Consider the following 27,624-nt stretch of genomic DNA (forward strand, 5'->3'; position numbering starts at 1 on the left):
TCCGGCGCCCACCTCTCGCGGAAGGCCGCGAGCGTACTTGAACCCACAACTATTTTAAGAAGAAACTTTAAATCAAGTGACCCCTTTTGGCACTAGAACCCACAAATTTCCAAATAAAACTTTAACAGAAACGTAGATCAAATTAAAATTTAGTTGCCGGGGTGATGATGCACTCCAGTCCCTCTGGTGCCCACCTCTCGTGGAAGACCATGAGCGTACTTGAACCCCCAACTCTTTTAAAGTAAACAGGCAAACATTAGATCAAGTGCCCCCCGATCTGGGGGACACTACAAACATTTCCCAAGGCCCTTTTTTTTTGTATTTTTTTGTATTTTTGTAGGTTTTTTTTGTTTGTTTTTTTTTGGGCTCTAAAACCATAATTTACAAGTGCCCCCTATAAAACGGGAGGGGGACACTAAAACCAGCATTTAAAACAAATTAAACTTTAAACCATATAAAATCAAATTAAAATTTGGCTGCCGGGGGTGATGATGCACTCCAGTCCCTCCGGCCCCCACCTCTCGCGGAAGGCCACGAGCATACTTGAACCCCCGACTCTTTTAGGGGGGGGGGAGACAAAATAAACATTAAATCAAGTGCCCCCCGATCTGGGGGACACTCCAGACACTTATACCTGCCCTCTTTTTTTTTGTGTTTTTTTTTGTGTTTTTTTTTCCTTTTGCGATTTTTTTTGGGCATTAAAATCATATAATTTACAAGTGCCTCCTATAAAAGGGGAGGGGGACACTAAAACCGGCAATTAAAACAAATTAAACTGTAAAATAAATAAAATCAAATTAAAATTTGGTTGCCGGGGGTGATGATGCACTCCAGTCCCTCCGACGCCCACCTCTCGTGGAAGGCCACGAGCGTACTTGAACCCCCAATCTTTGAACTCAAGAGGCAAGCTTGCAGCCAATTGAGCCACATTTTTTTAATTGTTCAGAGCTGAAATATTCCACACACCCACTCCTTGTGCTTGGCACCAGTGGCATGGGTAATGTATTTAAATGATGTGCATTAAGCTGGGCTGGCCTATCTGGTGAGTCCAGCTACCCACTCTGCTGGCATGTTAGAAACATAGAAACATAGAAAAATAGGTGCAGGAGTAGGCCATTCGGCCCTTCTAGCCTGCACCGCCATTCAATGAGTTCATGGCTGAACATTCAACTTCAGTACCCCATTCCTGCTTTCTCGCCATACCCCTTGATCCCCCTAGTAGCAAGGACCTCATCTAACTCCTTTTTGAATATATTTAGTGAATTGGCCTCAACAACTTTCTGTGGTAGAGAATTCCACAGGTTCACCACTCTCTGGGTGAAGAAGTTCCTCCGCATCTCGGTTAAATGGCTTACCCCTTATCCTTAGACTGTGACCTCTGGTTCTGGACTTCCCCAACATTGGGAACATTCTTCCTGCATCTAACCTGTCTAACCCCGTCAGAATTTTAAATGTTTCTATGAGGTCCCCTCTCATTCTTCTGAACTCCAGTGAATACAAGCCCAGTTGATCCAGTCTTTCTTGATAGGTCAGTCCCGCCATCCCGGGAATCAGTCTGGTGAACCTTCGCTGCACTCCCTCAATAGCAAGAATGTCTTTCCTCAGGTTAGGAGACCAAAACTGTACACAATACTCCAGGTGTGGTCTCACCAATGCCCTGTACAACTGTAGCAACACCTCCCTGCCCCTGTACTCAAATCCCCTTGCTATGAAGGCCAACATGCCATTTGCTTTCTTAACCACCTGCTGCACCTGCATGCCAACCTTCAATGACTGATGTACCATGACACCCAGGTCTCGTTGCACCTCCCCTTTTCCTAATCTGTCACCATTCAGATAATAGTCTGTCTCTCTGTTTTTACCACCAAAGTGGATAACCTCACATTTATCCACATTATACTTCATCTGCCATGCATTTGCCCACTCACCTAACCTATCCAAGTCGCTCTGCAGCCTCACAGCATCCTCCTTGCAGCTCACACTGCCACCAACTTAATGTCATCCGCAAATTTGGAGATACTACATTTAATCCCCTCATCTAAGTCATTAATGTACAGTGTAAACAGCTGGGGCCCCAGCACAGAACCTTGCGGTACCCCACTAGTCACTGCCTGCCATTCTGAAAAGTACCCATTTACTCCTACTCTTTGCTTCCTGTCTGACAACCAGTTCTCAATTTATTTGCAACAAAATTGTAAATGTGCCTCTTCTGAACACATTTACAATATCATTACAAAAACACTTACAAATAAACTGGGTAATGAAAACAGGTGAGTATATACAAAATATAAGCTTATGGAGATACTTTATTCTTGTTATTTATGAGGTTAACTGAACCTCTCAACTGGATTATTTTGTTGCAATTTAATACCCACAAGAGCATTCTACCCTAGTAAAAGATGTTTTCCGTTCTGGTAAACTATCCTTTACTTGTAACTGGTACTGTTGACCTAGCAGCATGACCTCCCTTTCCGGTCACATGCTGTTAACATCATAAAGTTGACTGGCTTGTTTCTGACATGACATCACGGTCGTGTTCAGGGATTCATAAGTTTCCCTTAAATTCGGAAGCATAAAATAAACTTTAAATATTATGAGTTGGGAAGTTAGAGCAACATCTGATAACTTCAGAAATTGCAGGAGCTTCTTTTGTGTGCCTCGGTTGCCTTTCCAAACCTTCACTGGTCTCTGTAATACAGACACCCAGTACATTGAATTCAATTAATGTGCTTTAAAGTTACCGTACTTCATCTAAAAGAAAAGCGAGCCTTTCACAATTATGGATTGCAATTCAAAATTATTATTTTTTTTAAAGTTAAGTCTGCTTCAGGCGACCTTCCCAACTTTCGCGATGCCAACACTTTAATTGGTCCACCATCCGGCCCGATAAAGCGATGCTGTTTGTGTGCGATCAGTAAGGGTTAAAGACACGTGTGAAGAAGTTGCGCAAGGAAACGTCTGCGTCATCGCCATGGTGCAACATACAATATAAAAAGTAACAGGAACAGCTGGGCGAGCAGTAGGAGCGGCGCCTTTGATCCTGCGCTCGGAATTTTGATACATTCCCGCGACAATGGAAGAGGAGATACTCGCTACACTGAAGATTCTAATGATCGGGGAGAGTGGCGTGGGCAAATCAAGGTAAGACACAACGTGTCACTTTCTGCATCCCTGAAATGAACCGGCCACTGGGTCTAACCAGACTCCAAGTGGGAGATGAAACCATCGATGTAATTATTGCATTTCAAATAGAGGGAGGGGAAAAAAAAAACCTCCCTATTTCACGCCGCTATTACTCCGGCGGATTCGAGAAGTGTAACTGCTTTGCGATGTAATTACAATTGTAAAACATCTTGGTTTCGGTCTGAGGCAATGGCTGCCTGGTTTGCTTTCTGAGCCGAGGCTTTTTCTTTAAACTAAAACGAGATTGCCCAATTTTACTTGAATCAATTTAAAGCTGATTGATTGATTAATTTAGAGATTTATTTGATTAATTTTAATGCTTAGCTCCTGAGGGAGTAACTCGCAGTGTGTTCTAACCGTATTCCTTGCATTCAGAATGACACCAAATTGAAGGCCCCTGCAGCACAGAATGCATCACCGTGAAATTGCCCAAGTTCAAAGTCGCAATTTTCCTCTCTTTCTTATTTAAGGAGGGATGTGCTTGCATTGGAGGCATTTCAGAGATGGTTCACCTAGGTTGATTCCTGAGATGAAGGGGTTGTCTATGAAGAAAGGTTGAGCAGGGTGGGCCTACACTCATTGGTGTTTAGAAGAATAAGAGGTGATCTTATTGAAATATATAATATTATGAGGGGGCTTGACAGCATAGATGCAGAGAAGATGTTTTCCCCTCCATGGGGGAATCTAGAACTAGGAGACATAGTTTCAGAATAAAGGTCACCCATTTAAAATGGAGATGAGGGAGAATTTCTTCCCTGAGGATTGTGACTCTCTGGAATTCTCTACCCCAGAGAGCTGTTGAAGGCTGGGCCCTTGAATATATTTAAGGTGGAGATGGACAGATTTTTGAATGATAAGGGAGTCGAGGGTAATGGGCATGGAAATGGAGTTTAGGCCACGATCAGATCAGCCATGATCATCTTGAATGGTAGAGCGGGCTCGTGGGGCCAAATGGCCTACTCCTCCTCTGATTTATTTTGTTGTTATGTTTGACTTCTTGACCACAGCAGTTAATCAGAAACCATCTATTGGGAGTTGGGGAAGAAGATCTGGGGCAGGGAGGAAAAGTGTATCTGCCCTATACAACAACATTGGAGGTGGGAGGAGGTGAGATAAGTCCTCTCATTCTACACAGTAGTTGTCTGTAAATAATGCAGCAAGGGTGTACCTGTTCATCGCAAAATATTTATGGCCGAAAAAGATAATATGGCCCATCTTAATTCATCAATCCAGAGGGATCCTCATGTCCCCCACCCCTCATTTCTGTGATTTTAATGAACATAAGAAATAGGAGTAGGCCATTTGGCCCCTTGAGATTGCTCTGCCATTCAATAAGATCATGGCTGACCTGATCATGGACTTGGCTCCACTTCCCTGCCCGCTCCCCATAACCCTTTATTCCCTTATTGCTCAAAACTCTGTCTATCTCCACCTTTAAATATATTCAATGACCTAGCCTCCAGAGCTCTCTGGGGCAGAGAATTTGACAGATTTACAACCCTCCGAGAGAAGAAATTCCTCCTCATCTCAGTTTTAAATGGGCTGCACCTTATTCTGAGACTATGTCCCCTAGTTTTAGTTTCCCCTATGAGTGGAAATATCATCTCTGCATCCACCTTGTCGAGCCCCCTTATTACCTTTTGTATGTTTTGATAAGATCGCTTCTCATTCTTCTGAACTCCCAGGTTGAGCCTATACACATATCTTCATAAGTCAACCCCCTCATCTCCAGAATCAACCCAGTGAACCTTCTCTGCAATGCAAGTATATCCTTTCTTAAATACTGAGACCAAAACTGTATGCAGTACTCCAGGTGTGGCCTCACCAATACCCTGTACAGTTGTAGTAGGACTTCTCTGCTTTTATACTCTATCCTCCTTGCAATAAAGGCCAACATTCCATTTACCTTCTTGATTCATTGCTGTACTTGCATACAAAAGTTTTGTGTTTCATGCACAAGAATCCACAGGTCCCTCTGTACTGCAGCACTTTGCAATTTTTCACCATTTAAATTATAATTTGCTTTTCTATTATTTCTGCCAAAGTGGATAACATTTTCCCACATTATACTCCATCTGCCAAATTTTTACCCACTCACCTTAGCCTGTCCATATCCCTTTGCAGATTTTTTTTGTGTTTGTTTCCACCCCATGTTTGTATCATCAGTGAATTTGGCTACATTACACTCGGTCCCTTCATCCAAGTCATTAATATAGATTGTAAATAGTTGAGGACCCAGCACCGATTCCTGCGGCACCCCACTAGTCACTGTTTGCCAACCTGAATATGACCCGACTCTCTGTTTTCTGTTAGTTGGCCAATGGTCTATCCATGCTAATATATTACCCCCAACCCTGTGAACTTTTGTGTCGTAACCTCTTTTATGTGGCACCTTTATCGAATGCCTTCTGGAAATCCAAATACACCACATCCACTGGTTCCCCCTTATCCACCCTGCTCGTTACATCTTGAAAGAACACCAGCAAATTTGTCAAACATGATTTCCCTTTCATAAAACCATGCTGACTCTGCTTGATTGAATTTTGTTTTTCCAAATGTCCCGTTACTGCTTCCGTAATAATGGACTCTAGCATTTTCCCAACGACAAATATTGGGTTAACTGGTCTATAGTTTCCTGCTTTTTGTCTACCTCAGTTTTAAATAGGGGTGTTAGATTTGCGGTTTTCCAATCCGCTGGAACCGCCCCAGAATCCAGGGAATTTTGGTAGATTACAACCAATGCACCTACTATCTCTGCAGCCACTTCTTTTAAGACCCTAGGATGTAAGCCATTAGCTCCAGGGGACTTGTCTGCTTTTAGTCCCATTATTTTACTGAGTACTCATCATAGGCAGCCCTTCGGGATCGAGGAAGACTTGCTTCCACTCTTAGCATGAGTTCTTGGGTGGCTGAACAGTCCAATACGAGAACCACATTTTCTGTCATAGGTGGGACAGATAGTCGTTGAGGGAAAGGGTGGGCAGGGAGTCTGGTTTGCCGCACACTCCTTCTGCTGCCTGTGCTTGATTTCTGCATGCTCTCCGTGACGATACACTAGGAGCTCAGCACCCTCCCAAATGCACTTCCTCCACTTAGGGCGGTCTACGGCCAAGGATTCCCAGGTGTCAGTGGGGATGTCACACTTTTTATCAGGGAGGCTTTGAGGGTGTCCTTGTAACGTTTCCTCTGCCTGCCTTTGGCTCATTTGCCGTGGACGAGTTCCGAGTAGAGTGCTTGCTTTGAGAGTCTCAGTTCGCATGCCAGACACATATGGCCTGTCTAGCAGAGCTGATCAAGTGTGGTCAGTGCTTCAAAGCTGGGGGTGTTGGCCTGGACGAGGACGCTAATGTTTGTGCGTCTGTCCTCCCAGGGGATTTGCAGGATCTTGCGGAGACATCACTGGTGGTATTTCTCCTGCGACTTGAGGTGTCTATTGTATATGGTCCACGTCTCTGAGCCATACAGGAGGATGGGTATTACTACAGCCCTGTAGACCTTGAGCTTGGTGACAGTTTTAAGGGACTGATCTTCAAACACTCTCTCTTTTCCTCAGGTGGCTGAAAACTGCACTGGCGCACTGGAGGTGGTGTTGGACCTCATCATCAATGCCTGCTCTTGTTAATAGGGGAAGTGGTCCAGGTTGTCCAGGGCCACGCCGTGGATCTTGATGTTTGGGGGGCAGTGCTGTGCGGCGAGGACAGGCTGATGATGTAGGACCTTTGTCTTACTAATGTTTAGCGTGAGGCCCATGCTTTCATACGCCTTGGTAAATACATCAACTATATCCTGAAGTTCAGCCTCTGTGCACAAACGCAGGCGTCGTCTGCGTACTGTAGCTTGACGACAGAGGTTGAAGTGGTCTTGGACCTGGCTTGGAGACGGCGAAGGTTGAACAGCTTCCCACTGGTTCTGTAGTTTAGCTCCACTCCAGCGGGGAGCTTATCAACTATGAGGTGGAGCATGGCAGCGAGGAAGATTGAGAAGAGGGTTGGGGCGATGACACAGCCCTGCTTGACCCCGGTCGAGACATGAATTGTGTCTGTGATGGATCCGTTGGTAAGGATCACTGACTGCATGTCGTCGTGGAGCAGCCGGAGCATGGTAACGTACTTTTGGGGGGGGATCTGAAACAGAGGAGGACACTCCATAGACCCTGTCGGTTGACCGTGTCAAAAGCCTTTGTAAGATCGAAGAAGGCCATATATAAGGGCTGGTGCTGTTCCCTGCATTTTTCCTGCAAAAATCATGTCCATTGTGCCACGGAGGGATGAAATTCGCACTGCGACTCCGGGAGGAGCTCCTCAGCCATGGGGAGAAGACGATTGAGGAGGACTCTAGCGACGACTTTCCCAGTGGTTGATAGCGAGATTCCTCTGTAGTTGCCGCAGTCAAACTTGTCCCCTTTTTTAAAGATGGTCACGATTACTGCATCTCTAAGATCTCCTGGCATGCTCTCCTCCCTCCAGATGAGAGAGATGAGGTCGTGTATTCGCGCCAATAGTGCCTCTCCTGACTACTTCATTAGCAATTGTATTAAGTTCCTCCCTCCCTATAGCCCCTTGATTATCCACTATTGGTATGTTTTTAGTGTCTTCTACTGTGAAGAACAATACAAAATATTTGTTTAACATCTCTGCCTGTTCTCCATTATTAATTCCACAGTTTCATCCTCTAGGGGACCAACATTTACTTTAGCCACTCTTTTTTTTTTTTCCTTTTTTATGTACCTGTAGAAACTCTTACTATCCATTTTTATATTTCGTGCTAGTTTACTTTCATAATCTATCACTTTTTTAGTCATTCTTTGCTGGCATTTAAAAATGTCCCAACCTCTGGCCTCCCACTAGTCTTGGCCACATTGTATGCCCTTGTTTTCAATTTGATACTATCCCTTATTTCCTTAGTTAGCCACGGATGGCCATCCCTTCTCTTGCAGTCTTTCCTTCTCATTGGGATATATTTTTGTTGCGAGTTATGAAATATCTCCTTAAATGTCTGCCATTGCCCATCAATCATCCCATATTTTAGTCTATTTTCCCAGTCCCCTTTAGCCAACTCTGCCCTCATATCTTTGTAGTCTTCCTTTTTATTTAAACTTGGGACCCTGGTTTGCGAACCAACTTTCTCACCCTCCAACTGAATTTTAAATTCAACCATATTATGGTCACTCATTCCTAGTGGATCCTTTACTATTTATTAATCCTGCCTCCTTACACAGTACTAGATCTAAGATAGCCTGCTCGCCGGTTGATTCCGCAACGTACTGTTCAAGGAAACTATCCCGGATACACTCAACGAACTCTTCCTCAAGGCTATCCTGGCCAATAAACTTGTGCTGTATTGTTTTGTGGAAACAATCTCACTCTTGTTGTTATAACCCTTCATAATCTAAAAGCCTCTATCCTGTCACCCCTCAGTCTTGGCCCAAGTGGAAAATTGCCCTAAAATGTTCGGTTGAAAAAGGCTAATGGAATGTTAGCCTTTATATCTAGAGGGCTAGAACAGAAAGGGGAGGATGTTTTGCTGCAGGTATACAAAGCCCTGGTTAGACCACATCTGGACCACTGTGTACAGTTCTAGGCACTGCACCTTAGAAAGGATAAACTGGCCTTGGAAGGAGTCCAGAATCTTACCAGGTGTCCAAGGGTTAGATTATGAGCAGAGATTACATAAACTAGTTTTACATTCCCTGGAATATAGAGGGTTAAGGGATGATTTGATTTGATTTGAGGTTTTTAGGATTTTTGAAAGTAGTTGATAAGGTAGATGGAGAGAAACTTTTTACGCTGGTGGGCCAGTCTAGGACAAAGGGACATAACCTTAAAAGCAGAGCCAGGCCATTCGGGCGAAAGTTCGGGAACAATTCTTCACAATAAGGGTAGAATTGTGGAATTTTCTCCCACAAAAAGCAGTGGATGCTAGCTCAATTAATAAATGGTATAAAATGATATGGAGCCAAGGCTGGTGGATGGAGTTGGAAGATACAGATCAACCATGATCTCATTGAATGCCGGAACAGGCTCGAGGGGGCTAATGGCTTTTTCCTGTTCCTATGTTCTCAAGTCTTCAGAGCTGTAAACCCCACATCCCTGGTAATATCATAGTGCATTTATGTTACACCTTTTCTCTTTGTTTTTATATCCTTCCTCCATATCTGAAAAGCATCTTCTACAGATTTAGTCCCTGCACACTTTCTGAGGATCCGTCCAGAAATTAATCATGCATCAATAATCCATTTTTCATGGAAGAAAATACAATTGAGAAGGTCTAGGACTGAAGCTTTTAATAAAAGATATAGATCAGCATGATCCACAAGCTCCCCGTTGGAGTGGAACTAAACTACAGAACCAGTGGGAAGCTGTTCCACCTTCGCCGTCTCCAGGCCAGGTCCAAGACCATCCCAACCTCTGTCGTTGAGCTACAGTACGCAGACGACGCCTGTGTCTGTGCACATTGAGGCTGAACTTCAGGACATTGTTGATGTATTTACCGAGGCATATGAAAGCGTGGGCCTTGCGCTAAACATCCGTAAGACAAAGGTCCTCCACCAGTCTGTCCTCGCCACAGAGCACTGGCCCCCCCCCCCCCCCCCCCCCAAGTCATCAAGATCCATGGCACGGCCCTGGACAATGTGGACCATTTCCCATACCTCGGGAGCCTCTTATCAACAAAAGCAGACAATGATGAGATTCAACACCGCCTCCAGTGTGCCAGCGCAGCCTTCGGCTGCCTGAGGAAAAGAGTATTCGAAGACGAGGCCCTCAAATTTACCACCAAACTCATGGTCTACAGGGCTTTAGTAGTACCCACCCTCCTGTATGGCTCAGAGACATGGACCTTGTATAGTAGACACCAAGTCGCTGGGGAAATACCACCAACGATGCCTCCACAAGAGCCTACAAATTCCCTGGCAGAACAGACATACTAACATTAGTGTCCTCGACCAGGCCAACATCCCCAGCATTGAAGCACTGACTACACTTGATCAGCTCCGTTGGGCGGGCCACATCGTCCGCATGTCAGACACGAGACTCCCGAAACAAGCGCTCTACTCGGAACTCCTTCATGGCCAATGAGCCAAAGGTGGACAGAGGAAATGTTACAAGGACACCCTCAAAGCCTCTCTGGTAAAGTGCAGCATCGCCACCGACTCCTGGGAGTCCCTGGCCGAAGACCGCCCTAGGTGGAGGAGGTGGATCCAGGAGGGTGCTAAGCGCCTTGAGACTCGTTGCCGAGAGCATGCAGAAAACAAGTGCAGGCAGTGGAAGGAGCGTGCGGCAAACCAGACTCCCAACCCACCCTTTCAACGTCTCAGTCCCATCTGTATTCCCATATTGGACTGTACAGCCACCTGAGAACTCACTGTTCGAGTGGAAGCAAGTCTTCCTCGAACAGTGCATTCTCAGGTGGCTGTACAGTCCAATATGGAAATACAGTCTCTGTCACAGGTGGGACAGACAGTGGTTGAAGGAAAGGGTGGGTGGGGAGCCTGGTTTGCCGCACGCTCGCTCCGCTGCCTGCGCTTATTTTCTGCATGCTCTCGGCGACGAGACTCTGTGCTCAGCGCCCTCCCGGATACTCTTACTCCACTTAGGGCAGTCTTGGACCAGGGATTCCCAGGTGTCAGTGGGGAAGTTGCACTTTATCAAGGAGGCTTTGAGGGTGTCCTTGAAATGTTTCCTCTGCCCACCTGGGGATCGTTTGCCGTGCAGGAGTTCCGAGTAGAGCGATTGCTTTGGGAGTCTTGTGATTGGAGATTTGAGATTGTAGAACTAGAGGGTGTGACCACAATTATAGAAACATAGAAAATAGGTGCAGGAGTAGGCCATTTGGCCCTTCTAGCCTGCACCGCCATTCAATGAGTTCATGGCTGAACATGCAACTTCAGTACCCCATTCCTGCTTTCTCACCATACCCCTTGATCCCCCTAGTAGTAAGGACTTCATCTAACTCCTTTTTGAATATATTTAGTGAATTGGCCTCAACAACTTTCTGTGGTAGAGAATTCCACAGGTTCACCACTCTCTGGGTGAAGAAATTCCTCCTCATCTCGGTCCTAAATGGCTTCCCCCTTATCCTTAGACTGTGTCCCCTGGTTCTGGACTTCCCCAACATTGGGAACATTCTTCCTGCATCTAACCTGTCTAACCCCGTCAGAATTTTAAACGTTTCTATGAGGTCCCCTCTCATTCTTCTGAACTCCAGTGAATACAAGCCCAGTTGATCCAGTCTTTCTTGATGGGTCAGTCCCGCCATCCCGGGAATCAGTCTGGTGAACCTTCGCTGCACTCCCTCAATAGCAAGAATGTCCTTCCTCAGGTTAGGAGACCAAAACTGTACACAATACTCCAGGTGTGGCCTCACCAAGGCCCTGTACAATTGTAGCAACACCTCCCTGCCCCTGTACTCAAATCCCCTCGCTATGAAGGCCAACATGCCATTTGCTTTCTTAACCGCCTGCTGTACCTGCATGCCAACCTTCAATGACTGATGTACTGTGACACCCAGGTCTCTTTGCACCTCCCCTTTTCCTAATCTGTCACCATTCAGATAATAGTCTGTTTCTCTGTTTTTACCACCAAAGTGGATAACTTCACATTTATCCACATTATACTTCATCTGCCATGCATTTGCCCACTCACCTAACCTATCCAAGTCGCTCTGCAGCCTCATAGCATCCTCCTCGCAGCTCACACTGCCACCCAACTTAGTGTCATCCGCAAATTTGGAGATACTACATTTAATCCCCTCGTCTAAATCATTAATGTACAGTGTAAACAGCTGGGGCCCCAGCACAGAACCTTGCGGTACCCCACTAGTCACTGCCTGCCATTCTGAAAAGTCCCCATTTACTCCTACTCTTTGCTTCCTGTCTGACAACCAGTTCTCAATCCATGTCAGCACACTACCCCCAATCCCATGTGCTTTAACTTTGCACATTAATCTCTTGTGTGGGACCTTGTCGAAAGCCTTCTGAAAATCCAAATATACCACATCAACTGGTTCTCCCTTGTCCACTCTACTGGAAACATCCTCAAAAAATTCTAGAAGATTTGTCAAGCATGATTTCCCTTTCACAAATCCATGCTGACTTGGACCTATCATATTACCTCTTTCCAAATGCACTGCTATGACATCCTTAATAATTGATTCCATCATTTTACCCACTACCGATGTCAGGCTGACCGGTCTATAATTCCCTGTTTTTTTCTCTCCCTCCTTTTTTTAAAAGTGGGGTTACATTGGCTACCCTCCACTCCATAGGAACTGATCCAGAGTCAATGGAATGTTGGAAAATGACACTCGATGCATCCACTATTTCCAAGGCCACCTCCTTAAGTGCTCTGGGATGCAGTCCATCAGGCCCTGGGGATTTATCGGCCTTCAATCCCATCAATTTCCCCAACACAATTTCCCGACTAATAAGGATTTCCCTCAGTTCCTTCTTCTTACTAGACCCTCCGACCCCTTTTATATCCGGAAGGTTGCTTGTGTCCTCCTCAGTGAATACCGAACCAAAGTACTTGTTCAATTATCGAGACTAAAGGAAAATTTCCCGCTCTCCCCCCCCCCCCTCTTCTCATTCCCTCACTTATTGCGGTGTGCCTACATGGGCTGCGGTTCACCTCCATCTCGCTTCTAGGTAATGCTGCTTAGATCAGTTTTCCAGCCTCTTTTTTTTTTTCTTTTTGGAGTAATTGTTCTATATGTCGCAGTGTCATCCCTAACTCTGTTCCAGCATGACGACTTGCAAATGCACCCTGAACCGTGTCCAGAACTCTTTTGTCTGTACGGGGGTGGATAACCCATGTCTTCCCTCCTTTGTTTTTGTAGGACAAAGATTTTGGTGGGAAATGAATTCTGTCACCTAAGCCAAATAATCAAGATTTATGGATAGAAAGGAAAATCTAATTTGATTTATGGATAGAAAGGAAGCCGTTGTAAATTACTTTTTTAAAAAAAAAAATGTTTTCAACTAAATGCTTGATTTCATGCTGCTTCAAAATCTCCTTCTAGGAATTGGAAGTTGCTGGCTGTGACATCCCAAACGTTACTGGACATGCCTGCTGTACTTCCCATCCCCCAGCATCGATATTGTCCTTCAGCTCAACAAACCCTACCTAGATGACTATTCAGTGAGCCACTGGGGTTGTGCTCTGGCCTGGGAGAAAGGGGGGCAAGAAATGATCACTACACTCAGCTAACAAGTGGTTTTCTTTCAGCCAGTTGAAGCCTTGCAGTGTCCTAAATAAGGATGTGGTAGCCTAGTGGTTCAAATCCTACAATGTGAAAACTGAATTCAATAAATCTGGTATTTTCTGTGTACCAGGGGAAAGGAAATAACCATAAAAGATGCTGTTTTGTCATTTTAAAAACTACTGGTGTCCTTCAGGGCAGGGATACATGCCGTCCTCGCCCAGACTGGCCTATACACGACTCCACTTCCACAACACTGGGGGTTGACTATTCATGCCCTCAATAAGAGGGGTTAGCAACAAATGCTGCCTTGTTAGTGCTATCCACGTCCCAAGGGCAAATAGAAAAAAATAATCTTGTCAGGAAACCCAGGTGACGATACGGTTTTAAACTGGGGGTATGAACTTCGGTAACCTCAAAGAATCTAGTGTTGTGTAGCGTTGATTATATTGCCAGGAAACAGGAAAGGAGTGGAATCATTTGTTTAGGTTGCAACTTTTTTTTTCACACGATCTGTTTTTAGCATTTTGCCTTGCATTGTACCAAACCGTTCTAAATGTGATATCCCCCAAGTAAGTTACCAGTCACATTGTTTCTGCACAGTATCTAAGCAGGGACTGGATGTGTTGTTCCAGATTAACCTTGGTTGGAATGTAACTGACAAACTACATTTTTAACTCCCGGTCTAGATTCAATGCACAGTCAAACCAAATACTGCACAGTACGTTGAGTGAATTAATGCCTAGAACACCTACATTTACTCGGTTTTTTTAATAAGCCATTTTGGTTAGCAGTTGATCTTGGTTGAAAATGAAATTTAACCTAATTTACCCTTTTTAAGTGGAAGAGTGAATTGAACAAACTCTTACGACTGGGGTAGTGTAATGCATGTTGAAGACAACTGCAACTAAAACTTGTCTCAGTAAATTGAAACTAGTAAGCGTGGAGAGCAGGAAGGTCTTGGATAATCTATACTGGGGTCAAGGTGCCGATGGACCTCCCTTTTGTACAATAGATCTAATCTGCATTTAAACCTCTGGTATATTTTCCCAAGGTGACATCTTTGTTTCAGTGGTAGCACTCTTGCCTCTGAGTCAGAAGGCATGAGTTCAAGTTCCTTTCCAGAGACTTGAACACTTATTTCAGGCTGGCGCTTTACTGCGGGAATGCTGCATCGTCGCGTGATATCTTTCGATGGAATGTTAAACTGAGGCCCTGTCTTCCGCCTTAGGTGGATACAAAAGATCCCATGGTACATGTGCTGAAAAGTTCCCCAGTGTCCTGGCCAATATCAATGCTCAACCAACATTACAAAAACAGATTTTATTTTATTTGTTCACAGGGTGTGGACATTGCCAGCTAGACCAGCATTTATTGCCCTTGGGAAGGTGGTGGTGAGCTGCCTTCTTGAACAGCTGCAGTCCGTGTGGTGGAGGTACCCCTCACAGTGCTGTTAGGGAGGGAGTTCCAGGTTTTGACCCTGTGACGATGAAGGAACTGCGATATATTTCCAAGTCGGGACGATGTGTGACATGGAGGGGAATGTGGAAGTGATGGTGATTCCATGCGCCTGTTGCCCTTCTTCAAGGCAGGAAGTAGAGGTTGTGGGTTTGGGAGATGCTGTCGCAGATGCCTTGGCAAGTTGCTGCAGTGCATTTTATAGATGGTACACACTGCAGCCACGTGCTGCCAGTGGTGGAGGGAGTGAATGTTTAGGGTACGAGCTCCTTCCGACCTGTATGGACGAAGAAAAGGATTGCAGGAAGCCTGGCACCATGGTACAGGGGCCATCCAAGTTGAGGAAGGAAGGAATGTGACTGATAGGGGACAGTATAGTCAGCAGGATAGATACTGTTTTCTGCAGCCACGCAAGAGAGTGCCGAAGGCTGTTTTGCCTACCCGGTGACAAGGTTAAGGATATCTCCTCGCGGAGGGAGTTTGAGGAACTAGAGTCTAAATTAATAAGCAGAACCTCCAAGGGTAGTAATCTCTGGATTGCTACATGAGCTACGTGTAAATTGGCATAGGGTCAAGCAGATCAGAGTTTTAAATGCATGGCTCAAAGAGTGGTGTGGGAAGAGGAGGTTTCAATTCATGGGGCACTGGCACCAGTACTGGGGAAAGAGGGAGCTGCTCTGTCGGGAGGGGCTCTACTTAAACCGGGCTGGGACCAACGCCTGGTGAATCGAATAACTAGCACTGTAGATAAGGTTTTAAACTAAAAAGATGGGGGGGGGGGGGGAGGATTTAGAAATCTAAAGAGAAAGGTCAAGGCAATAAAGCAGTGTAGCAGGAAGGGACAGGGAATTTAACAGTAGCAGTGCAGCAGAGAATAAGGTCAAAGCAGGGAATAAGGGTAAAAAAATTAAATTAAAGGCACATTATCTGAATGCACGAAGCATTCGTAACAGGACTACTGGCACAAAGATAAATGGGTTTGGTCTAATAGCCATTACAGAGACGTGGTTGCAAGGTGACCAAGGTTGGAAAGTAAATGTTCCAGGGTCCTTGATGTTTCAAAAAGACAAGTGGATGGCCAAAAAATTGATATTAAAAAGGGAAAAAATAGAATGAGAAAACTAGCAATAAATATAAAAACAGATTGTAAGAGCTTCTACAAATATGTAAAAAGGAAGTGTAGCAAAAGTAAATGTTGGTCCCTTCGAGGCAAAATTATTGTGGGGAACAAGGAAAAGGCAGAAATGTTAAACAAATATTTTGTATCTGTCTTCACAGTTGTAGATAGGAAAAGCATACTAAAAATGGTGGGGAACCAAGGGTCTAATTAGGGTGAGGAACTTAACATAATTAATATAAGTAGAGGAAAAAGTACTACACAAACTGATGGAACTAAAAGGTGACAAATCCCATGGACCTGACGGCCTACATCCAAGGATTCTAAAAGAGATGACTACAGAGATAGTGGATGAATTGGTTTTCATCTTTCACAATTCCCTAGATTCTAGAATGATGTAACACTGCTATTCAAGAAAGGAGAGTGGGAGAAAACAGGGGAACTACAGACCAATTGGAAACCAAGTGCAGACAGCGGAACGAGCGTGTGGCAAACCAAGCTCTGAACCCACCCTTTCCTTCAATCACTGTCTGCCCCACTTGTTCCAGAGACAGCATATCTAAAACCGCCTATTTCTACCTCTAACATCGCCCATCTCCGCCCTTGCCTCAGCTCATCCGCTGCTGAAGCCCTCATCCATACCTTTGTTACCTCTAGACTTGACTATTCCAATGCACTCCTGGCTGGCCTCCCACATTCTACCCTATGTAAACTCGAGGTGATCCAAAACTTGTCTGCTTGTGTCCTAACTCGCACCAAATCCCGCTCACCCATCATCCCTGTGCTCGCTGACCTACATTAGCTTCAGGTTAAACAACACCTCGCTTTCAAAATTCTCATCCTTATTTTTGAATGCCTCCATGGCCTCTCCCCTCCCTATCTGTAATCTCCTCCAACCCACAACCGCCCCCAAAATCTCTGCGCTCCTCAAATTCTGCCCTCCTGAGCATCCCTGATTATAACCGTTCAACCATTGGTGACCGTGTCTTCTGTTGCCTAGGCCCCAAGCTCTGGAACTCCCTGCCTAAACCTCTCTGCCTCTGCCTCTACCTCTCTTTCCTCCTTCAAGACGCTCCTTGAAACATACCTCTTTGACCAGGCTTTTGATCACCTGCGCTAATTTCTACTTGTGTGGCTCGGTTTCAATTTTTGTTGCACAATACTCCTGTGAAGCCCCTTGGGACATTTTACTATGTTAAAGGTGCTATATAAATACAAGTTGTTATAAAAGGGAAGAACAGTTGCATTTATATAAGGAAGGGAGTTCCAGACGCTGCTGCTTAAATGCCCACTCGGCGCCCCCACATACTAAGGCAATGAATAGTTAAGCCTTGCAAATTTGGTTTGATCTCTGATCTGCGATGTTGGCTAATGCCAGCAGGGTGGCAGTAGGGATACTTCAATTGGCCTTGGCACGTGTGGGTTAGGGTGAAGGGAAATCAACCAAGGTTCTCCCTCTCGTGATCTCTATCCAGGAAATGGCTAATCTGTGATGCACCCCCCCCATGCTGTTGAATAGCCCCAAAGCAAGCGCTCTACTCAGAACTCCTTCATTGCAAACGAGCCAAAGATGGCTAGAGGAAACATTATAAGGAGACCCTCGAAGCCTCCCTGATAAAGTGCAAAATTTCCTCCAACACTTGGGAGTCCCTGGCCAAAGACCGCCCTAAGTGGAGGAAGTGCATCCGGGAGGGGCACTGAGCACCTTGAGTCTCATCACCGACTGCATGCAGAAGACAAGCGCAGGCAGCAGAAAGAACGTGCGGCAAACCTGTCCCACCCTCCCTTGCCCTCAACGGCTGTCTGTCCCACCTGTGGCAGGGACTGCGGCTCTCATATTGGACTGTTCAACCACCTAAGGACTCCTTTTAAGAGTGAAAGCAAGTCTTCCTCGATTCCGATGGACTGCCGATGAGGATGATGATGAATAGCCCATAATGTCTAGGCTTGTGTGACGAAAGATCACATGAACAAGTGGAGTGACTGGTGGCTGTGGAACTGTACAGCAGCAAGAATTCGTGCCTTCACAATTATTGGATTGTGTAATTATCTCTCTCTCTCTCTCTCTCTCTCTCTCTCTCTCTCTCTCTCTCTCATATTCTGTTGATAAGTTACTCTTTCTGCAAATGATATTTCTAATCTTCCTTTGTGGAATATGGTCTATAATTATTAACACACTCCCAGGAACTCCCTAACAACTCTGTCCTAAGTTCTGAAAGACCGTGTTGTCTGTTCAGTGATAAATTGTACTATGATTGCAGAACATGTGTTTTACAATTATACGGCAACTGAAGTAATGATCTGTAACTCAACAAATACATACGAATCTATTGATGGACAGGCCAAACTTTGGTAATCTTGGGGATTGCTTGGATCTTGTGGATCAAGGTTCCTAATCTGAAATCTACATCTTGTCAAATATGTAGGACAGGTTGTGGCTTTATACGAGATTGCAGAATATTGTAAGGCTCAAGGAAACCCCACTTGTGCTGCTTTCATTCATGTTCATGAGGCTTTCGATCTAATGCCTCATGCAGCCATCATGATAAAGCTAGAAGCTACGTGGATACATGACCAGATCTGATCACCAACTGGCAACTATCCCGGTGGGGAGAGATGACCCCTAGGCGATGCACCTGGTGATGTAAGCTCATCACCAAGTCTGCCATCTGTGTAGACTCTGTAATTTGATATCTGAATCTGTCAGATCTGCAGTATTCCAGGACACGGCTAATGATTGACCGGCCAATCTGACTTATTAATGGAACTGAGAGGAGTGGACCTGTGACTCCAGTTTAGGATTCTTCTCATTTGCTGGAGATAATTCTGAAATCCCTTGCTCCAAGGGTAGTACCAGTGGTCCTAACTAGACAAGCCACAATGATAACCTGTGCGATTTTAGCTGATTAAGCTCCATCTGTACCCCTGATGACATGGGGGGTGTCTCTAAGCCTTGATTTTCTGAATTGGGATAGATCCATATAGAGAGAGTGTGTTCTTTGCATTGAGTGTAGGTATAGCTTGATCCCTGAGATTCCCAAATTGATGCTTTAGATAGGCAGCTGGCAACAAAATATATCATGGCAACATACTACTTTTTTAATAAATACTTATTTCTTTTTGTATTTTAGCCTTCTACTAAGATTCACAGATGGCACTTTTGACTCTGAAATTGGTTCAACTATTGGTGAGGTTTAAACTTTTTCTATAATATGTAGAGGATGCATAGCATGAAAGCCAATTTGATTCTATGGAAAAACCTGTGTTCCTTTAATGCAATCCTTCCTTTTTTAGGAGTTGACTTTAAAGTGAAAACCATGAAATGCGATGGAAACAGTGTCAAGCTTGCAATCTGGGTAAGTCAGTTGTGTGATTTTTAAAATGATCAGTTTTGTAATGTATAAACTGCCTGTATTATGTGAGCCAGTCCTTTGCTTCTTTCCATTGATGATGTGACCATTGTTGCTCACATCCTGCGGGCACATGATTCTGATTCAATACTACATTTCCAAATTTTTCTCTTTCCACTCCCAACTATTTGGAGTACTTTAGCCATTATATCAATGTTATCTGGTTAATTTTAGATGTCTGAGCGCAGGAGAAACTATTAGAAGGCACTTGTAACTATTCTTTATGGATTAAAATGTGCATTTTAAACTTTAGTTTGCTTTTATAGCTGCTACTTCCAATGCACAAGTGAGCCACTATATAAAGTGAGTTGGGACCAGGACGACCCCACAGAAATACACCACCTACCAAGTCATGGTGCCTGAGTAAAAGATCACAGCACACCCTCTCCCGCCCTGCTGATGGAAAAATCTAGTAATGAAAACAATTTGAACAAGTAGTGGGATGTGGTTATATCTGCCATTTTAGTGATATAATTAAACAACCTTCTGGCAATTTACTCTTTCCTAAGATCTCAAAACTGTTGAACTTCTTAATGTCACTTTATTGTTCCTTGCTCCTTCGAGCAGTGAAACCCCAGACCTCCCTAAACATTGTCTCCTGATTTTTCGCTTTCTCCTTTTATGCTTTTCAACTTTCAACCTTAGTCGTGTTCAGAACGGGTCTGTAGTCCTTCATTTTGGTTTCTCATTTGCAATACGTTTTTTATTTAAAAAAAAACAAACTCATCAATTCCTTTCCAGCATTGAAGGGAATTTTCTAAGATGAATACTCTACTCTTCCCTCAACCATGAAGAGAAGCAAAGCTGTTCTTGCCCATAAGGATATCTAGGAAGCACCTACTCAGTCAACGCTACACTTCCCCTAGACTTGGATCACTTTAGCCGAGGCCAAAATATTTAATGCTCAAACATCTATTTAATAACGCTCCTGTTGCTAGGGAACTTAATACAATATGTTGAAAATCCCACACAGGCATCTTACATTTCTAAATCTGTGTGTCCATGTTGTAAGCTGTGCTTAATTAAATAAACTAATTATCTGAATGCTTTGAAAAGGATGGCCACTCCTTTTGGATTAGTCAGATCTGTGTATCATTATATTACTATCATGATTCATTATTTCCATACGCTAACTGGTATCTAGTCATGTCTTTGAATTATTTTGTTTTTTGTTCACTTGCGATGCAAGTACTTTCAGCTCTGAATTTAGATTTTGTTTGGTTTGATAGGATACAGCTGGACAGGAGCGGTTCCGGACATTAACACCAAGCTATTACAGAGGCGCTCAAGGTGTTATTTTAGGTAAGGAGAAGTCTATCAATTTGGTATTGGAACATAAGAACATAACAAATAGGAACAGGAGTAGGCCACCTGGCCCCTCAAACCTGCTCCGCCATTTAACAAGATCATGGCTGATCTGATCATGGACTCGGCTCCACTTCCCTGCCCGCTCCCCATAATCCTTTATTCTCTTATCGCTCAAAAATCTGTCTATCTCCTCCTTTTAAATATATTCAATGACCCAGTCTCCACAGCTCTCTGGGGCAGAAAATTCCATAGATTTACAACCCTCAGAAAAAATTCCTCCTCATCTCAATTTTAAATGGGCGGCCCCTTATTCTGAGACTGTTCCCTAGTTTTAGTTTTCCCTATAAGTGGAAATATCCTCACTGCATCCACCTTGTCGAGTCCCCTCATTATCCTGTCTGTTTCGATAAGATCACCTCTGCTGCTTCTTCTGATCTCCAGTGAGTAGAGGCCCAACCGACTCAACCTATCTTCATGTCAACCCCCTCCTCTCCGGAATCAAACTAGTGAACCTTCTCTGAACAGCCTCCAATGCAAGTATATCCTTCCTTTTAAATATGGAGACCAAAACTATACGCAGTACTCTAGGTGTGGCCTCACCAATACCCTGTATAGTTGTAGCAGGACTTCTGCTTTTATACTCTAGCCCCCTTGCAATAAAGGCCAACATTCCATTTGCCTTCCTGATTACTTGCTGTACCTGCATACTAACTTTTTGTGTTTCATGCACGAGGACCCCCAGGTCCCTCTGTACTGAAGCATTTTGCAATTTTTCTCCATTTTAATTGTAATTTACTTTTCTATTTTTTTTTTCTGCCAAAGTCAATAACCTCACATTTTCCCACATTATACTCCATCTGCCAAATTTTTGCCCACTCACTTAGCCTGTCTATATCCCTTTGCAGATTTTGTGTATCCTCCTCACAATTTGCTTTCCCACCCATTTTTGTATCATCAGCAAACTTGGCTACGTTACACTCGGTCCCTTCATCCAAGTCATTAATATAGATTGTAAATAGTTGAGGCCCCCGCATTGATCCCTGTGGCACCCCACTAGTTACTGTTTGCCAACCGTAAAATTACTAATTTATCCCGACTCTCTGTTTTCTGTTAGTTCGTCAATCCTCTATCCATGCTAATATATTACCCCCAACTCCGCAAACTTTTATCTTGTGCAGTAACCTTTTATGTGGCATCTTATCGAATGCCTTCTGGAAATCCAAATACACCACATCCACTGGTTTTCCCCCTTATCCACCCTGCTCGTTACATCCTAAAGAACTTCAGCAAATTTGTCAAATATGATTTCCCTTTCATAAAGCCATGCTGACTCTGCTTGATTGAATTATGCTTTTCCAAATGTCCTGCTACTGCTTTCTTAGTAATGGACTCCAGCATTTTCCCAACGATAGATGTTGGGCTAACTGGTCTATAGTTTCCTGCTTTTTGTCTGCCTTTTTTTTAAAATAGGGGTGTTACATTTGCGGTTTTCCAATCCGCTGGGATCTCCCCAGAATCCAGGGACAGTATTGAAGGTTCTGTCATCAGCATTTTGGTTTCTCCATTTTACAAAAGAAGGTTAGGCCAGACCATTCCTGCTCTACAGAATCATGCCTCCTTGTGCTGAACCAGGGTTGACCTGAAGAAAGGGTTCTGAATCATGCCTCCTAACAAAATGCACCCACCTGCAAAGTCATTGGTGCAGTGGGCTCATTGCAGCATCTGAGTGCTTATTGTAGTTTCTGAATGAGTTTAGGGAACAGACTTGTGTGTAGTACATCATCATCTGACTGTTTTAGGGTGTATGCTCTTTTTTTTTTTAAGCTCAGTGAAATCTGGAAGTTAAAAACTGCTTTTATATGGCTAACCAGGGCTATCCAGTTTGGGGCCTCCGGTTTCTGGTGCACTGGTCTCTCATAGCCAGCAGCAACCCCCGAGTAAACTTGCCGAGTGCTCTGAGATTGGCCGCCAGGGAGTCTCTGTTACTGTGTTTTCTTGATGTTTGGCCTCGAGGCATCTGGCAAGTTTATTTTGGGGCTGCTACTGGTTGTATAAAAGCAGCTGCCCCAACACATGAAATAAAAAGCAGCTACAGTAAGTTACAGGAAAAGGAAGTCTGGGCTTTACTTAATTTGTTTTACTGGCACTTTTCAGTCCGCTGATTTACACCTTTTATTTCATTATGTTGCATCGTTTAAGGGAGTTTTGATCTGGAATGTGCTTAAGTTGAATTACTTTGCTCACTTCTCTGATGCATTTTTAAGGAAGAGGTATAACCAAAAAATTCACAACTAAGTGTTCAAAGTTAGTAGGTCCTGTTTTTTTTTAAAAAGCATTTTAATTTGCAGCAAACATGATGAATTTTGTAATTGCAAGGACTGCATTAGCATTAATGTACCAAAACCAAATTATTAATACCTCTTCTATAAAATTTTAGAATACTAATGTATTAAAGTAAAATGGCTCCCTTTTTACATTTCTCTTCATACTAATTGAGCAATGCAAATTTTCAGACATATTTAGATCATTTCTGGGCAGTAGTTCCTTCAGCTCACTAATGTTAAGAGAGTCCATTCAGACCATCAAATGTATGTTGTTGGTTTATAGTAACTTGTCTCCGCCTCCTGAAAGTTTAATTTTAGATTGTTTTTTGTAGTGTATGATGTCACGAGAAGAGAAACCTTTGTAAAGCTTGAGAACTGGCTGAATGAATTGGAAACCTATAGCACAAAACATGGCATCGTAAAGATGCTGGTTGGCAACAAAATTGATAAGGTAATTTAAAAAAAATATTTTATACTTGCAATACTACAAAACAAATTAAATGTTGCTGGATTGCAGAACATTAATATTCGTTTGTAATAGCCTTCATGTATCATAGTTTTTATCTGAACACAACTTTCACTGTCAAAATACTGATTTTTGAATTTAAATGATATTTTGTGACCATTGAACTTCAGCTTAAAGTGCTGGAAAAAAATGACCTCCACGTTTTAATCAATAAAAATGAGGTACTTTAAGGAATGATTGGAAGAAATGTAATTTGTATCTGGGGGCTGTCAGGGTGGTAGGATGCAAGTCTGATTCTTTGATTCGTCACATAGCAGATTTGCAAATGGGGTTGGGATCAAAGGCTGAAGTGATCCAGGGAGGAGGGGAGGAAGACATACTAGATCTTCGAAGGAACTGGAGACAAACAGAAAGTGAGCTTTTATTTTTTTTTGGAGAGCGAGCATCTGTTTCTAGATGAGAACGATGGAAAGGAGAATGTACAGTTTTAACAACGGGCTGCTAAAGGGGTAGGAAATCAGCAGTAAACTTTCATTTAATATTCTAGCAACTCTAATGGATATTTAACTCTGTAAATCAACTAAGGTAGAGTTGGTTAGGAAGCCCTTTGATCCAATCTCCTAGTGTGATGGGCAGTGTATTCACGAAAGACAGCAGAATATAAGGTATGATTTAACTGTGATATAGTACCAGATCTAATGGAAAAGGAAGAGTGAGGTGTGAAACCTTCCATGCTAGCCAGAATAACATTGGTTACTTCATTGGTACTGAGATCAGAAAATAAAAGCAGCAAAGAACTTTAGTACTTGTTCTCTTACTGTGCCTTTTCACTTTTAAATTTGAATGTAGACTTCATGCCCTGTAATATCTCAAAAATTCACTATTTAGAAAATGTAGTGTGGCTATTTTAGCATGTAACAAATGTATAGTATATTGATAGTGTTGAAACTTCCTCTTGTTAGCAAAACCATGAGGTTGACCGCAATGAAGGACTGAGATTTGCCAGAAAACATGCAATGCTTTTTATAGGTAAGTGCCGTGGCTTTATTCCCTTCCAGTTCTATTTTTGCCACTGATATTTTTCTCTTCTCCTTGATGTGGTCATGTCCCACAGGGTCTGGGCACCCTCTGGTACTCAAGTGACTGACCTTCATATGCAAGCCTAGATAGTGAGCCCGGAGATATTTGATGGTGGGAGGGAGAAGAGAGATCAGAGGAAGAGGATTCGCTCCATCAAAGCTAAACTCAATCCTGTCTTTACCTGATGTTCGCGTGTGTGTGTGTGTGTGTGTGTGTGCACAAAATCTTCCTACAGTCATTGCAAGAGAGCAAATAGGAATCCTGACCATTGCTCCCTCCTCCCTCCCCTGCAGCACTGGGATCTTGAGGCTAATTATAGAACTCTTACCATGCCTGCTGAGATCCTTAACTTGGCTCAGAATGGGACTGAAACCTAGGATCTTCCCGGTCTCTGTGACTTCACTATTCACTGTCTTAACCAAGAGGAGCTATTGAATAATTTCAAGAGAACTGCAAATTTGTCTTGCAGCTTCCTTAGTCTTGGTTAATTATTTGATGCCATTTGACGTTGCACTCTGAAATCTCTGTCATATTTCAAAACCAGTAATGAATTTGGCCGAAGCACTCGCCCCATAGGGATCACCTTGAGATGTTGTTGGGCAAGTATGAGTTTCCACCCTCCTTCCCCACCCCCCCCCCCCCCCCACCAGCTCTTTGTTCTGCCTCCTTCACTGCCACTTCCAATATTTAGGGCACTGGAATGTAGAGTCTGGTTAGTTGAGATTATGCTGAGCCCTGGGCAGCTGTGATCTCCTGGCTTTTGCTTGACTTGCCTTGGGGAGCTCGAGAGGAACCTGCCCAGAGTTTTCCTGAATTAACCAAGTTTTTTCCATTGCTAGGAGATAGATGAACAGAGTGCAAGGTTGTCTGGTACAATGGATGGGTCAGACTTGATGGGCTGGGTGGTCCTTTTTTGTTGGATGTATGTAATATCCCACAAGTCCCCTGGGAGGACAGACTCGTCAATATCAGCATCCTTGTCCAGGCCAACATCCCTAGCATTGATTGCACTTGATCAGCTCCGCTGGACAGGCCACATAGTTCGCATGCCAGGCACGAGACTCCCAAAGCAAGCGCTCTACTCTGAACTCCTTCACGGCAAACGAGCCAAAGGTGGGCAGCAGAAACGTTACAAGGACACCCTCAAAGCCTCCCTGATGAAGTGCAACATCCTCACTGACACCTAGGAGTCCCTGGCCAGAGACCGCCCTAAGTGGAGGAAGTGCATCCGGGAGGGCACTGAACACCTCGAGTCTTGTCGTCGAGAGCATGCAGAAATCAAGCACAGGCAGTGGAAAAAGCGTGCGGCAATCCAGTCCCACCCACCCTTTCCCTCAACGACTTTATTTCCCACCTGTGACAGAGTCTGTGGCTCTCGTATTGGACTGTACATCTAAGAACTCATGCTAAGAGTGGAAGCAAGTTTTCCTCAAGGGACTGCCTATAATGATGATGATGTAATATAATGTATGTCGTTATGAATGCAGTGAGGAGGAAAAACTGATCACTAATAAAAACAGCCTTGATGCTCGTTTACCTGTTGGGAGATTTCTAATGTGTTGTGTTTATTCTTGCAGAGGCCAGTGCTAAGACCTGCGATGGAGTTGAGTGTGCATTTGAAGAAGTGGTAGAAAAAATTATCCAAACACCAGGACTATGGGAGGCTGAGGGACACAATAAAGGTGTGAAATTATCTGACTCCGCATCCAATCAGGATGGAGCATGTAGCGGCTACTGCTCTATGTTATAAATGGACTGGAACTGACCCACTTCTTAATGCTGTTACTAAGTCAACAGTATTTTAAGTGTTAATTGCCACTTTGTCTGTAAGCACAGAAAGCTACTGTCAGCTAGGATCTTGGACAACTAAAGTGATACGAGATGAGAATGCTTTGCCTTAACGAAGCCTTTTACGTACATTTTTGTTAGAATTGTAATCTCCTTTTGACTGACACGTTGTTCCACCTTTTTAATTTAGTTTCCCTGTCTTAAATCCGACACGTTATTTTAACTAACTGCGGAAGCTTCAGATACAGGTGTCCATATTGATCTGCGAGCAGTGCTGTAACTAATCAAAAATGGAAGGCTGTAATATGGTCCAATTGTCTCAAAGTTGTGGAGTCCAACAACGCAAGTGGCTCAACACTCCTGAGATTTGATGGATTTCTGTGATCTTGTTTTTAACGTCGCTTCAATTGGGACCAGAAAAACTGATTTTTGTTGCGCTTCAACTGTGCCTGCTGCCTTTTGTGCCTGATTTCAGGTGTCCCTTAGCTAACGCCACTTGTCTTTTTCCTTTTTACATGATGGAGGAGGATAAATTAGGGATCTGATAGGTTGGGAGCTGCCGATTTGATAGGGCCATGGTTTGAATCCAATCTTGGGTCCTCTTTAATTGTGCTGTATTCTTCTTCCTGTCTGCATAAATACAAAAGGCACCCAAATCTATTGTAGCTCTCGAGCACAATCTTCTTTCAGTCCCATAAATTCAGAATTGATGTCTATTTTTATTGTATAATCATTTATTGATGACACTAACTAGAAATTATCACAGAGAGGGCAGTCTGTCTATAAATGTTAATCTTAAAAGGGCTTGTGTTGAAGACTTGTAAATATGGTACATGTTGTGGCCCTCATTGGGTGTATGGTCATACTGATCTTGCATTGGTTTGTTTGCAATATTAAGTTTTAATCCAAATCACATCCCTGGGTAGAGAAGGTGAAGGTGGCACTGCAGTAATCTGCTGCAGCATCATCTGCTCTCATCACTACAAAATGGTAGCATTACCGTGACTGATTTATATGCAGAGCTCATTATGACCTAGTCCTTTGCACACTGATTTCATTTGTGTTTTAAATTGTTGCACAATTTCTAAATATAGCGTAACCTATTTATTAATGTCTTTCCAAATGATCTACCATTTATTTGTATGCCTTTGTATAACTAGTTGGGATTTAAGTGGGGTAACAGTATTCACAAACAATTTTCTAGAATGGGAAAGGAACTGTTGTAAGATGGTTCTATGAAAGTTCCCAATGTACTTGTAAAGTTCACAGTTAATAAAGAGCAACTTAAAAATC

The 27,624-nt window shown here is 43.6% G+C and overlaps 1 protein-coding gene across 1 annotated transcript; it reads left to right on the forward strand.

Annotated features, from left to right (window-relative positions):
* Positions 1-2,564: 2,564 nt before the first annotated feature.
* Positions 2,565-27,624, forward strand: LOC139233827 (ras-related protein Rab-18-like). Its single transcript, XM_070864391.1, has 7 exons — positions 2,565-3,141; positions 19,087-19,142; positions 19,250-19,311; positions 20,595-20,667; positions 23,330-23,448; positions 24,426-24,492; positions 26,121-27,624. The coding sequence occupies exons 1-7, from the start codon at positions 3,074-3,076 to the stop codon at positions 26,291-26,293; spliced, it is 618 nt and encodes a 205-aa protein (XP_070720492.1). The 5' UTR covers positions 2,565-3,073; the 3' UTR covers positions 26,294-27,624.

Source organism: Pristiophorus japonicus, chromosome 21 (genome assembly GCF_044704955.1).
Source record: "Pristiophorus japonicus isolate sPriJap1 chromosome 21, sPriJap1.hap1, whole genome shotgun sequence".
NCBI classification, from domain to species: Eukaryota; Metazoa; Chordata; class Chondrichthyes; family Pristiophoridae; genus Pristiophorus; species Pristiophorus japonicus.

What these genes read in the sequence shown, in the direction of transcription:
- LOC139233827 (XM_070864391.1), top strand. Translation starts at nt 3,074, where the DNA reads ATGGAAGAGGAGATACTCGCTACACTGAAGATTCTAATGATCGGGGAG. An exon ending in AGTGGCGTGGGCAAATCAAG is followed by an intron (nt 3,142 to 19,086) that starts GTAAGACACAAC and finishes TTTGTATTTTAG; the next exon opens with CCTTCTACTAAGATTCACAG. An exon ending in TGAAATTGGTTCAACTATTG is followed by an intron (nt 19,143 to 19,249) that starts GTGAGGTTTAAA and finishes TTCCTTTTTTAG; the next exon opens with GAGTTGACTTTAAAGTGAAA.